Raw genomic sequence first — 13,240 nt, 5'->3', positions numbered from 1 at the left:
TTACTAAAAATACTTTGCTTCACAAATTTTCGATTCGATAAATTGAGAACACATCAACAGAATTTGTTCAAATTTTTATACAACGATAGTATAACTAAGCAATAATTACTTACCATAGATTGGAAAATGTAATTGATGACATGGGACGTGTGTTGCTTGCCACACTTTGTGTAAGCTTGTTTTTGCAGGCGACTAACGCTGACATATGCAATGCATCTGTTGAAAGCACTGCGAGGATTGGTCTTCTCATTGTTCTGTGTAGGATCTCTCAAGGGTTATTTTGTTACGAGTGAAATAGTTAGTTTTGTTTCGCATCCAGGGTCACCATTACAAGGTCTTCTTTCTTTAATTTTCCAGCTGAAAAAAAATCAGGTACAGAAGGTTTGTTTCCAATCATGGTTTTCGAAGTTGATAATGACGAATTGTCAAAAAATATAGGTACAATAATAAGTAGGGCTGGATCAATATATCGATATACCAATACGTATCGGTTTTCTGAAGCGTATCGATACGCAAAGATGCTGTATATCGCTGTATCTTTTAACAACTCAACCTACTTTTTTTATAATAGAAAGAGGAAATTCCAAACAAAAGTTATTCTTAAACATCATTCAAGTAAGAGCATTTCAATCAAAAGGAATTGTTTAAAGCATCTGTGTCACCTAGATGGATTAGAAATGTCTTTTCTTAGCTAAGAATACGAACTGGCAGAAATAAATCAACACAGATGGTGAACCGAATCAGATGTTTGGTAGGTTTTTGCCAGGTTATAGAATGTTTTATCAAAATTGTCTTTCATCGTCTCAATATTCATACACAATGGTCAACTAAATTTGAAAAAAGAGGTCCAGTATATCGTCAATACGTATCGTGTATTGTTTCAGTGTATTGTCAATATGTATTGTATCGTTTTAGACCTTCCAATATCCAGCCCTAATAATAAGAGGAAGATACTCTTCATTCGTGGTATAAAACATGTATCTTCTGCCCTTGTGATAGGAAAATAGTGTAAAACCCTCGGCATGCTTCGGATATTATCGGACACATTTTGTAACCCACGTATAGACCTACACCTACATAGCAACGAATGATAGGATCCTCTCCAGCATTGAGAATCGACGTAAACATCCTTCACTAGTTTTGTCCATACTTCTCATGAGCGTGATAATTATACCAGGACGAGTTATTTCTCTTCTCATGAATTTCAGATTCATCCATTGCTTTATTAGAATTGAGATTGTTGATTGCTGAATGAGCTGAATAGGGAACACCACTTAAAAATTGAATTTTGATTATAGTGTTATTCTGTAATTGAACTCTGGGTTCTGTCCGCTTGCCGAGACATACCAATGGTTTCTGTTCCTGTTTAGCGCTCAGCAAAAATGGAGTTGGACGACTGGTCTTGGGTGTCTCTGGTGGTATGGCTTCAGTGAGACGGCACTATTAAAAATTGCATACATGGGAGGCCGTCCTAAAATGACCTTAGCTGTTAATATAGGACGTTTCTACAGATTCTACCCTAATAAATCAGAGCCATTAGTTTCTTGCGATGTAGCTAGTCCTTTTTATGCCATTTTACCATTTTATAGGTTCAGAGTTACTAGTGTACAGAGTATGTAGGAGATGGAATTTTAGAAATTGCTGCTTATCTTTGGCCTGATAATTTTATTCTTTGAAAAATCTTCCTTCGTTTTTCGAAGATTTCGTGACATCTGATGAAGTCTGTCACGTTTTGTTGCATTCACGCTCTGTTGGACAGACCACGCTCTGTTGGACAGACCTTTACCCTATAAAGGCATTTTCTCTCTGGCAAAGAGCTAAGATGTCAGTCTTTGTTTTTAACATTTGTTTCAGTTTGTTCGAGGTTTTTTTGACTGTTTAAGGGATCTGGATATGTCCAGTTAATGATGATAGATTTCTACATTTTAGTAGGCAGAATTTCTCTAAACGTTCTTCCTTTTGAGCGTGGCATTCATGTCTCCGGCAATTATCATGAATGGCAACTTTCCGGATAATTCCTTCTTATAAGAATAACCAGTGTTCTCAGGTTGATATCATGTTACATTAGCAGGTATTTAGGTGCAAATATAGTGGTCAACGTCGTATCATTTCACTAAATAATAGTTGTTATAGAAATTATTGATTTTTTGACTGACAAGATATTCTGTAAGCTATTATTTAGCACCATATACATATATGGACATTGACCTTTCTCGCGACACGTCTCCTACCATTTGATGCAACACTGCTTCCGTCCGCTGTTTTATATACACAGGCATGTCTTGTCTCCTTCTCCATTTATAAGAGTTAAAACCACCACCTACACACGAGAGGGGAAGTAACTCCCAAATTTGATGCACTGAAACCTGTCTAATCAGACATTACGACAGAAGGTGTACGTCACGTTAGCTGTCGACTTAGACAGACTTCAATATAATACAAAATAGGGCAGAAATGTTATTCGTCTTCAATAGTATGTTGAATGTGTTTATAAAACCACGCATTTGTGTAAATGTAACGTAAACTGAGATGAGGGCCAACCAGGTATAGATTTTATACCTCGATCACCTTGGTTACACATAATAGTTACAGTAATGGGACAAATAACAACTGAATGTAATTCAATAAATACATCTGTGGGGCTATACATGTGACAGTGGAGGGATATTATTTTGAGGTTGCAATGCAAAATTATATCCCACAATCAACAAGTTTGCTCTGCGTTGGAAAATTATCTGCATAACTTCTGTAGTCGATTTCTTATCTTTGATGAAATTACTGTATCGTTATCCAGTCAAAAGTCAAAACATGGATTTCGATGAATGACGACATCAGCCATATAATCTCATTTTAGAAATGAGGATAGCATCAGCGATGGTTTAAATTTAAGAAACTTTCCAACATAGGGACCCGACACGAATCACCGTATATGGTCAATGGAATTCAATTGTTGGACAGTTATACATTTTAATTGTCAAAACAAGCATATTGTTGAAATGTGTCCCTTCCAGAATATTTTTCATTTCCATGTTACTCGTTTTTATACAGGAACATGCAGAAGTATCTTTTGTGCTGTCAATTCGGCCAGGGAAGGACAGCATTGTGTTAAAACACCAACTAAGACTTACTATACTCGACCCAATGGGCGCTTAAAATAAGGGCTTAATGGAAACAAATTTGGACTAGCCTTTTATAAAATTAATCTACAAAGTAAGTCCAAGTTGCAAAATAAATCAGTAAGGAAATAAACACAGTTTTCATATTTTTCATTCTGCATTTAATTCAAAGTGAAATTGAATCCTAAAGAAGGGGAGGGGCTCTTACAGGGATGTGGGTAGCTTGTTGGGTCAAATACAGTATTTGCCCAAGCAGTATGCACCATTTCCCTTGATCAATGTGTATATAAATCCAAAACTCATAAACAGCAAAACACATGAGAGAAGTTGTACCTCTTTTACTTTTTATAACCTCACATCTAAGCAAAATAACATTAGCATCATACTCAACATTATACTAGTTAGCAATGTGGATAGCAAGTGACCTTGGCCTGACCAGGGGTCAAAATCATCATCACCTGGCCGGACTTTGGACAAATCTACCTTGACCAGTTACCTAGGACCCTTAGCTCCCTGTAGGTGGACCAGGTCAAGCTAAAGTAACAGTTCAACAAACACCCATTGTCATCTTCTTTATGAAACACAACTTGGTCTGGAATTTTGGCTGAAATCTACTGTATCTTCATTACCATGGCTTGTGGACCATCAACTGGATTACCAAATATTCTTCAAATTTAATTCAAATTACATCTTATCCATAAAATAATCAAATTTAAAAGTGATCATATTAATTATAGATTATTAAATTGTACATGTACTTCCGACAACATATGCTCACTTAGTATTGTGTGCTACAAGGCCATTAAACAGTCTTAAGTTTAGACTTAGCGATCACAGATGATGTAACAAAAAGTTAATTAATTTTTGATTGGCTAAGCGTAAATTCAGTCTAACAATTTTTCATGATATTGGGGCTGGCAGATTTAAAAGAGCCAAGTTTCCTTGCCATGGCTGATTGTTGAAGTGCTACAAAGGGAGGATGCGCCACAATCTAGTAACACATGTCATATAATATATATATATATATAAGTATTGTAAAAACATTAGTTTTTCTTATAATGATAAAGTCTTTACATGATTCTACATATTAAATAATGTTAATAATCATCATAAAACTAGCCATTTATAAATAGATATATAATTCTCCACTATAGTTTGTCTGTAGAACACACAGCTAAACCTAACTCTTGGAAGCTAGAATTTTACCCCTGATAAGCCAGCAAACTGACCCCTAAAATATTCTCAAATTCAATATTCATAGTTATAATACAACTTTCCCCATTCCCCCCCCCCCCCCACAATTGTCTGGGCTTATCACATGCAAATTAGCCTAATAAGGGGCGACAACAGTAAAAAAATAACTACATTTTGACATATAAAATACATTATTCATAGTAAAAAAACTATCCAGCAGACTGAATACTAAAATTGATTAGATGGTTTTGAGTATTTGTCACTTTAATGTCGTGGTTTTATTTGCTCGAATTCTTAAATATTAATTTTTGTACTTAACCTTTAAATCAAATTCGAAAGGATAAACCAACGAATCGGTAACTTTCCACAATACACATTCAGCAGGAGTTTTAAAGTAACTAAGAAAAGATTTTAGTTATTCAGGGAGGAATATACACTTAATAAACTGTTTACCCCTCCATTGCTATAATGATAATTTTGTCAGGAATGTCTTCACTGTATTTTAAAAAGAAAACTCTTCTTTATGTCTGTTTACATCTTAATCACCATTGTTATCTAAAGTTGTTGTCCTTACTACACGACTTTATCCTCGAATTATCTCCCTTTATTGCATCAATTGTCCTTACTCTTTTCTATTATCAGGTTAGTTCCCTTTATTACATCAATTGTCCTTGCTCTTTTCTATTATCAGGTTAGTTCCCTTTATTACATCAATTGTCCTTGCTCTTTTCTATTATCAGGTTAGTTCCCTTTATTACATCAATTGTCCTTGCTCTTTTCTATTATCAGGTTAGCTCCCTTTATTACATCAATTGTCCTTGCTCTTTTCTATTATCAGGTTAGCTCCCTTTATTACATCAATTGTCCTTGCTCTTTTCTATTATCAGGTTAGTTCCCTTTATTACATCAATTGTCCTTACCCTTTTCTATTATCAGGTTAGTTCCCTTTATTACATCAATTGTCCCTGCTCTTTTCTATTATCAGGTTAGTTCCCTTTATTACATCAATTGTCCTTACCCTTTTCTATTATCAGGTTAGTTCCCTTTATTACATCAATTGTCCTTGCTCTTTTCTATTATCAGGTTAGCTCCCTTTATTACATCAATTGTCCTTATTATCTCCAGGTTATTGTATTTTACTTCCCTTTATTGTCTTTTCTACTCTTACTTTATCTAAAGATTATTTTGTCTGTATCATAAAGTTTTCTCCTTGTATGACACCATTGTGTTCAGTTTCTTTGCTACTTTTCTATTTATGTTAGCATCATTGCTACTTGTGTATTTCATCAAAGTTTTACTCTCTGTATTCATCAGCTACTTCCCTCTGTTGATTGGAACATTATTAGAACACATAATCCTGGTTAGTGGCCTATACAGTAATGTACCATGACACAGACAGACCACAGAATTTGTTGGAACAGGAAAAATCATAAGACCCGCCCCCCTCCCACACACACACCCCAACATCTCCTACTGACTAGTTAACATTGCAAAATGTTTTAGTAAAATCTGTTTCACATTCCATTTTTTATTTTTGAAGCAATACCTTTGATTTTAATCCGTATACCTGGTATGATTTCTGTATCAAAAGGGGAAAATGCACTAAGACATGTGGAAATCTCCTTAGAAATAAATTATTTTTATATGTAAACAACACAACACTATAGTTTCCACCAAACACGTGATACAGTATGAAGCTGTTTAATATATAATAATCTTTATCAATTATCAATAATTTACATGTTTAAGGCAAAATTAGAAAAATGTATAAAATCAAGACTTTTTTCTTTCTCTTGTTTCTAAGAATTATCTCAATACATCTGATATAAACTTTGTATATTTTCAAGCATATTTTATTTAAAATTACACAATAAAAGGGAGGAAGGCTGGTTAATTGAAAATAATTTTGTCCATAAAATTGTACTACAGGATCACTCTCGTTTTCAAATATATTGAACACATAACTTTTAATAATTACATTTTTATTACAACTTGGTTTTTATCCAAAGAAGAACATGATTTTATGGTTAATAGTAGATTACCATAATCAGTTAAGATTATTTAACCTAGCTGAGAGCATATATTGTAAAGTTGGAACATATGAAATAATTAATTAAGTAAAAAATTCAAACACAGATTAAAAAAGATAATAAAATTTTATGTACTGTAATGCACACCCGACTACAGGTAACCATGAAATTTACCAATATATACGTACACCGACTTTGACTTAAGAAAAACAGACTTAATAAAGTTGAATAAATTACATGAAAAATTTCTCTCTAAGAGCTCAAAAAAGTCTACCTATATGGTTATTATGAAAATACAATATGTAACCCTGGTACTTTAAGCAATATATTGCTCTGTTTAATAGTATATCACTATTAGGCATCACCTTTTCAAAATACGACCATTTAGCAAAAGTTTCCAGGTTTGAACCCTTGTGTTGGCAGTGGATTACATCTATGTATATGGTCAAAATTTGGATATTACAGAGTTATCTGCCCTTGCGGACAGGTATTGATTGCTACGCCATGTTTTTATGAGTGTAACATCATATTTCTCGGATAAACCGACACAACTTGTGCTAAAAAAAAGGAATGACATCACATATTGATACCTACCCCCAAGGGAGGTAACTCTGTAACAAGAAAAGACGGAATACTGACAATAACTGGATTAATACAGGGGATATTAGACAATAAGGCAGTTTTAGCAGGGCTAACACCAAACAACTGGTACAGATACAATTGATGTACTGACTTAACGACAATATCTATTTAAATCTATATCATTGACTTCTAGAGAAGATTATCATATGAAAACTACAAGTTATCTCCCTTCAATCACATGGGATATGTTGTGATTTTTCACTAAACTATCAGATTCATAATTTGGTCTTATTTAAGCTTGACAGTATGAGCCTGCAATAGATATAGACACCTTCAGAACAAATTAAGCATCAGAATTACAAGATTTTTCTGTAGTGCTTGCAGATCATCAATCTAAATTTCAAAATCAGTCAATAATTTCAATTTGTTTGAGAGAGGGAGCCAACTTGTAGTTAATAACCTTATTTCTACATCAATGACTATACACATTTGGTAAATTTATTACTAAAAGTACCGTCTTACTAGTAAAACCCAATATTATTTAAACTCATCTACATCCCTGTATCACACAGAGTCAACAATGACAGAGTTGTCTCCCTTGTTGACAGGCCAGACTAAGAGATAAAACATGAAAAAAACTAGACAAAAATAGTTGAATCAAAATGACAGGACACCTAGTGTAGAGCGATGATATAAAAGGCACAATATTATACAGTAAGTATCTCCCCAAGTACCAAGTCTTCAGAAAATATACACACAGCAGATACAAGTTCTCAGAATTATGTTTAAATAGAAATTGTTCTGCTAATTAATAAGTATTTGTTTTGGAAATGGAATTCGCAATTTGTAATTTAAAAAATTTCAACACTACACCTCCTTAAGTGTTTTATCATTGCAAACTACAGTTAACTCCCTTGTGGGCAGTATAAATTATGACATCATTATTTTGTGAGCGAAATGCTCTCAAACACATGACATATCTCAGTTAATACCTACCCCCAAAGGCAGATAACTCTTGATATGCAAAGACAGCATATGCAGCTATCAATTTTACCTTTAAATTTTATGATCATCAATGTTGAGCCAGGGTACTGTTATAAATAATGTTAATGTGTCAGGGAAATCATTGGTACGGAAGGAGAACCCACCAGGTAAAGTGTTATCTAGTCTTAACACAGCATCACCGTACACTTAAAATACAGGACAGGACCTTGCGACTTTCGAGATTCAAACTTATTATCATGCACCCAACCCGTCCAGGTCACAAGATGGACACCCTAACACTGGAATAAAGGAAAATTCTACCCTAAATGAATTTAGAAATATACCATTGTTCACTCTCTGGATTTGAATATTTTCTTGTTAAGGTAATCCTGTTTGGCTATAACCCTGACAAAGCAAATTCTGTTATCGCCTCATGCTATTTCACGGGACAAATGATTGCTCATTTGACTAATTTAAAAAATGTAATTATACATGATAGAAATAACCAGTATTATTTCCACAAGCTCTCAGAAACCTTAAGATTGCGTACCTTAGCTTTTGAAGATAAAAGTAGGGTGCTAATTAGAATTATATGTGCACAATATATGATACATGTATTATCATAAATATTCTTTATAAAAACGCTTAACCATGAAAAACTAAGGATAAATAACATTTACAACACTTTAAATAGGTTTTCTATAGGATATATACTGGTGCATTAATGTCAGTTAGTCATTTCTATGTCTATCATCTATACACTAACATTTTAAATATCAAAAAGAATTAATATCATCATCATTCATTTACACTTGATTTGCAGATACTGCAATTATTTTACAGCCTTAATATTGTTTCTGATGTGCTTCTAGTAGATACTGGCTCATATCCTGTATCACTTCACTTATTACAACATCATGTAAAAGCATCTTAGCATCTTATTACACTAAATTACATTATCAGTTCTAAATAATTAACCTCATTCGAACTCTCACACGTTTCAATCTCCAAGAAAAATCTCTCCTCAACAGTCACTTTTTTTTTTTTTTTGAAAAATCTCATCCAATCTCTCATACAATAGCTAGTCTTTTCTCTCATCCAATCTCTCAAGCAACCACAAGTCTTTCATCTGATCAAACCTCTTTCACAACCTCCAAAGCCAACGCTGCAGAAACTCAAATGCAAACACGATAGTATCGAAGTACAAAAACTATGTGGGTGAAGTGCAATTGATGTTGATTACTCCCTCCTCATGGTGATTGTGATGTTACAAAAATTACTTCAATATATGACATCACAATCGCTAGAAGGTGGGACTAATCAACAGTAATTGTACTATAACCATATGTAGTTTCTTGGAATCGACGTATCAAAACAAATATACTTTTTCAATAAATTAGAGTTATATGTATATATATCTGTACTTTCAAACCTGTATATGTAATGATAAAGCAAAAACCAACAATATTAATCTGTTAACAACAAATACTGGGTAGAATATAATTAATCAATCACTTGTTATTCCACCTACACTAGTACATAACAATATAATATGAACATTTCTATACAGATAGAGGAATACTGTAGTCGACCCAATAAACATCCCATACCCTATAAGTGCCCCTCCCCTTTTTGAAGCCTCAATTTCACTTAACCTCTGATTAATGCAGACTAAAAATATGAAAACTGTTTTTTTTCTTTTGAAAATTGATTTGTCTTACTGGTGTGTTATGCAATAATTTTATGAGCTAGAGGCCAGTCCATATTTTTTTCATTTTTACTTCATGTGCCCTGGGAGCTTATTGGGTCAAATACAGTACTACTGGTTTTGTCTTGGGAGTTCTCTTGATTAAAAAATGAACATTTAGATGTACCCTTGTTATCAGGAACTCGTAGAGCTAGTATTTATTTAAGTATATATTTCAAAATAATACCAAGCCAACCACAGATTTGTTAACATAGAAAAGTCAGACTTGAATTTCCTACTTTTAAGAAATTGAATAATTCTAGCGCTTAAATGTTCTATTTTAACAGCACAAAAAGTCAACTTTTAGACACATTTTAAGTCTGTTGAACATTTTAATATTGCTTAACCAGCAATATTATTTGTCTGAAGTATTCAAAATACGATCTTTATCAAAAGTCTTAAATATCTATATACCAGTACATGTATTATGTAAAGCAATTAAACCTTTTCAAATACACAGATTAAAATTTTATTTGCATTGGAATACTTTCTGAAAGATTAAATACTGATGTCTGTCATTAAAAAACAACAACTGCAATTTCTGTACTAAATCCAACCTCAGCCCCCATATTTTTCATCTAGAGTGAAACAAAGGGAAGTTACTCCGATAGATTAGTGTATCTAATGGTACAGCATAAATACAACACTGAGCTAATACCATTTAAAAAAACCAACAATTGTGTTCATTACTATTTAATGACAATTGAGCATATAGCACAGAATTATGCATAAAAGATGGTTTGACCAGTAAAGTCTAACACATAAATATATATCAACAGTACAGTACATGTATAGTTCAATTTAAGGGGTATTGTCAACATATTCTAAACCATCCTGGGCAAAGTCATACAAACACAAAATGTGGTTGGCCCAAATTAAATTTGTGAAAAATTGCCAATTTTCTTACATAACATCACAAAATGTAAAGCTTGTTCATTTTCAATTTTACTTATTACATGCATTAACAATGGTCGTCAGTAATAAAAATTGATCTCATCTGAGAAGTCCGAGCTCATCTGTATTTCACAAATAATTCACAAATGATTTGTATTTATTTTGAGTTTAATTAAACCCCCACATTTAGGAAGCCTGTCTAGTCTGTACCATACCATGAGTAGTCCAACAAGGTGATAATTTACCATAACCCAAATGAATATATAATACCTGGATGACACAAAACTTCCAAAAATAATACTCTTTTCATCAAATGATGCTCTTTCATACAATATTTTTATAATACCTAAAGATATTTTAAGAGTTGAAAATAGATTTTAAAATTCTATGACTGTTACTCAAACTAGATATGGATGCTCATGACATTGGGTTATTTGTTAATATTCAAACTGCTGCGCAGGTTAAAACAGAGATCACAATATATAAAACTGATAATTTCTGAACTGTCTATTGTTCAAGGGCAAGTAACTCTACAATCATTCTGAAAGCAACTCCTCGAAGTTTCTCTTGGACTTTTAACAAATACATCAGTTCCTTGAGCTTTATAACAAAACAAGGGAGATAATTTTACAAAACCACACTAACAAGACTGTTTAGATAGACAAACGAAATTCAAGTTTTCCTTTTATTTTTTTTAGACTGATTTTTATTTTTCAACTTATTTCTATTCATTACATGGGCCTGATTCCCGATGTTATAATATTATATTTCCTTCACTAGAAGACTTTGTTTCTGCAGCTGGTATTTACAGAAAAGTGACATATTCTTGAATTTTGACGTAGCCATAAAATCACCACAAAAATGGCAAATGTTTATCATAAAATAATGTAAAGGATCTAGTGGCAGTGCCTTAATGATCTTCAGAATACCCTAATTTTTCTGAATTTCGTCAGCTGAATAAGGAAATCTTTAGCATTAACTCCAATCTGCCCCAGGTTTCTTGCCAACTAAAAGGTATGTTTTCATATCTCCCTTCCCTTTCACTGGAATTGTTCCTCGATACTCAAAATCATACATTTCTCCAAGGAGGTTGGCTGTTGCCTCTGGAACTTGAATTCTGTCTTTGACTCCAGTAGAGTACATTCGACTGGAAATGTTAACTGTGTCGCCCCAGATGTCATATAACAGCTTAGTCGTTCCGATGACTCCCGCGGTCACTTCACCAAAGTTAAATCCAATATTTAATTCAAATGCAAAGTTAAATATACTTTCATTAAATCTCTGTACCACCCCTTGCATTTCCACACAAAAGTCCATAAGTGCGAAAAGATGTGCATGTGGGTGCTTGTTTTTCGCGCGATTTGCCTCGTTCAGCCCCGATGCGGCCATGAAGGTACTTGTTATAGTCTTGATCTTTTCTACGTCTTTGAATCGATATTCGTCGAGAAGATCCTCATAGTCACTGACAAGTTCGTTCAACACGCGCAAATATTCCTTTCCCCCTTCATAAGCCTCGTCGTAAAATTCGTTGAAATTGACTAGTGTTGCAAATATCACACCAACGTCCTTGTGATTTTTGGAGTATTTCGTCACGCCCATTTTATTTATCTGTTTCGACACATGCTCCGGTATAATGTTGTGAAGCAGCCAATCGGCTTGGTCCATGGTTCTCTGCATCTGTTGCTTATCAGCCGAAGCCTGTGCATCTCCGTTAAAACTCAACCTGTAGTTTATTTCAAATTCACGGTTGAGGAACCATACAAGAAATAAAAGTAAGACCATATCTAATATCATCTCATACTGCCGGTGATTACCACCCGGGAACAAATACTTGTTGTCAGTGTTGTTATTGGTTTGCACATCGTAATTAGCAGAGACGTTACCCATCATGGACGAGACATTCCCCATAATGGTGACTTCACCCGCGTCCTCATTGAATACACAGATATTCACACTCCATAGAATAATCAACACGATCCCAGCCACAGCGGCCAGGCCCGACTTCATCCAGGAACTGAGCATAGTGAAGTTACAGAAATGCAACAGTGATACCATGATGCAGTAGGAGAAAAACCTGAACTGCCAAATCTTCTCCGTTAAAACGTCACATGAAAAATTAGAATACACAGCGACAACAGGGATACTGGCGACAATGGCTCCAAGGACATTACGGAAATACCATCCAGAGATGAAATCTACAAATCTTTTGCAGGATTCCATCTTCCGCTTCCGACATTTGATATCAGTAACCGCATGAACAAGAACCAGAATCTCCAAAATCAAGGATACCAGGAACACTAGTATCCATGGCAACTCGCAGTCAAACATGATGAATGCGGCAATAGCGATTACAGTAAAGACCACAAATGATATAATCATCTCAACAAGGGCGTGGTATCGTGGCGATGACAGAGTGTTCTCGCTCCGATTTTCCTGCAGGTAGTGATCCCTGTAATCTTCCTCCAGGCTAGATTTCTGGAAGCTGAGTGTGAGCTTAGAAATCGGCGGTTTATAGAAGAACTCCTTGTTTTTGACGTCCTCCTTCATACACTTGAGAATGTAGATGTCGTTATTGGCACCGTTGTCATAATTATGTTGCATCACCGTGTCATTGATAGGACTTGTGACATCTGAAATATGAAAAATTCATTGTAAATACATGTTTGACCAAATGACAACTTCTATAAATGTAC

General features: G+C 34.2%; 1 protein-coding gene across 1 annotated transcript in view; it reads right to left on the bottom strand.

The window, feature by feature from the left end:
• Positions 1-3,439: 3,439 nt before the first annotated feature.
• Positions 3,440-13,240, bottom strand: part of LOC138327610 (adenylate cyclase type 9-like) — a 55,436-nt gene continuing 45,635 nt past the window's right edge. The window contains exon 6 of the mRNA XM_069273846.1: positions 3,440-13,177. Within this exon, the coding sequence (XP_069129947.1) occupies positions 11,523-13,177 (1,655 nt within the window). The 3' untranslated portion in view covers positions 3,440-11,522. The remainder of the gene's footprint in view (positions 13,178-13,240) is intronic.

This window comes from Argopecten irradians, chromosome 7 (assembly GCF_041381155.1).
Source record: "Argopecten irradians isolate NY chromosome 7, Ai_NY, whole genome shotgun sequence".
NCBI classification, from domain to species: Eukaryota; Metazoa; Mollusca; class Bivalvia; order Pectinida; family Pectinidae; genus Argopecten; species Argopecten irradians.
Note: the sequence above shows the minus strand (reverse complement) of the source record. Positions and strands in the feature narration are given on the sequence as shown.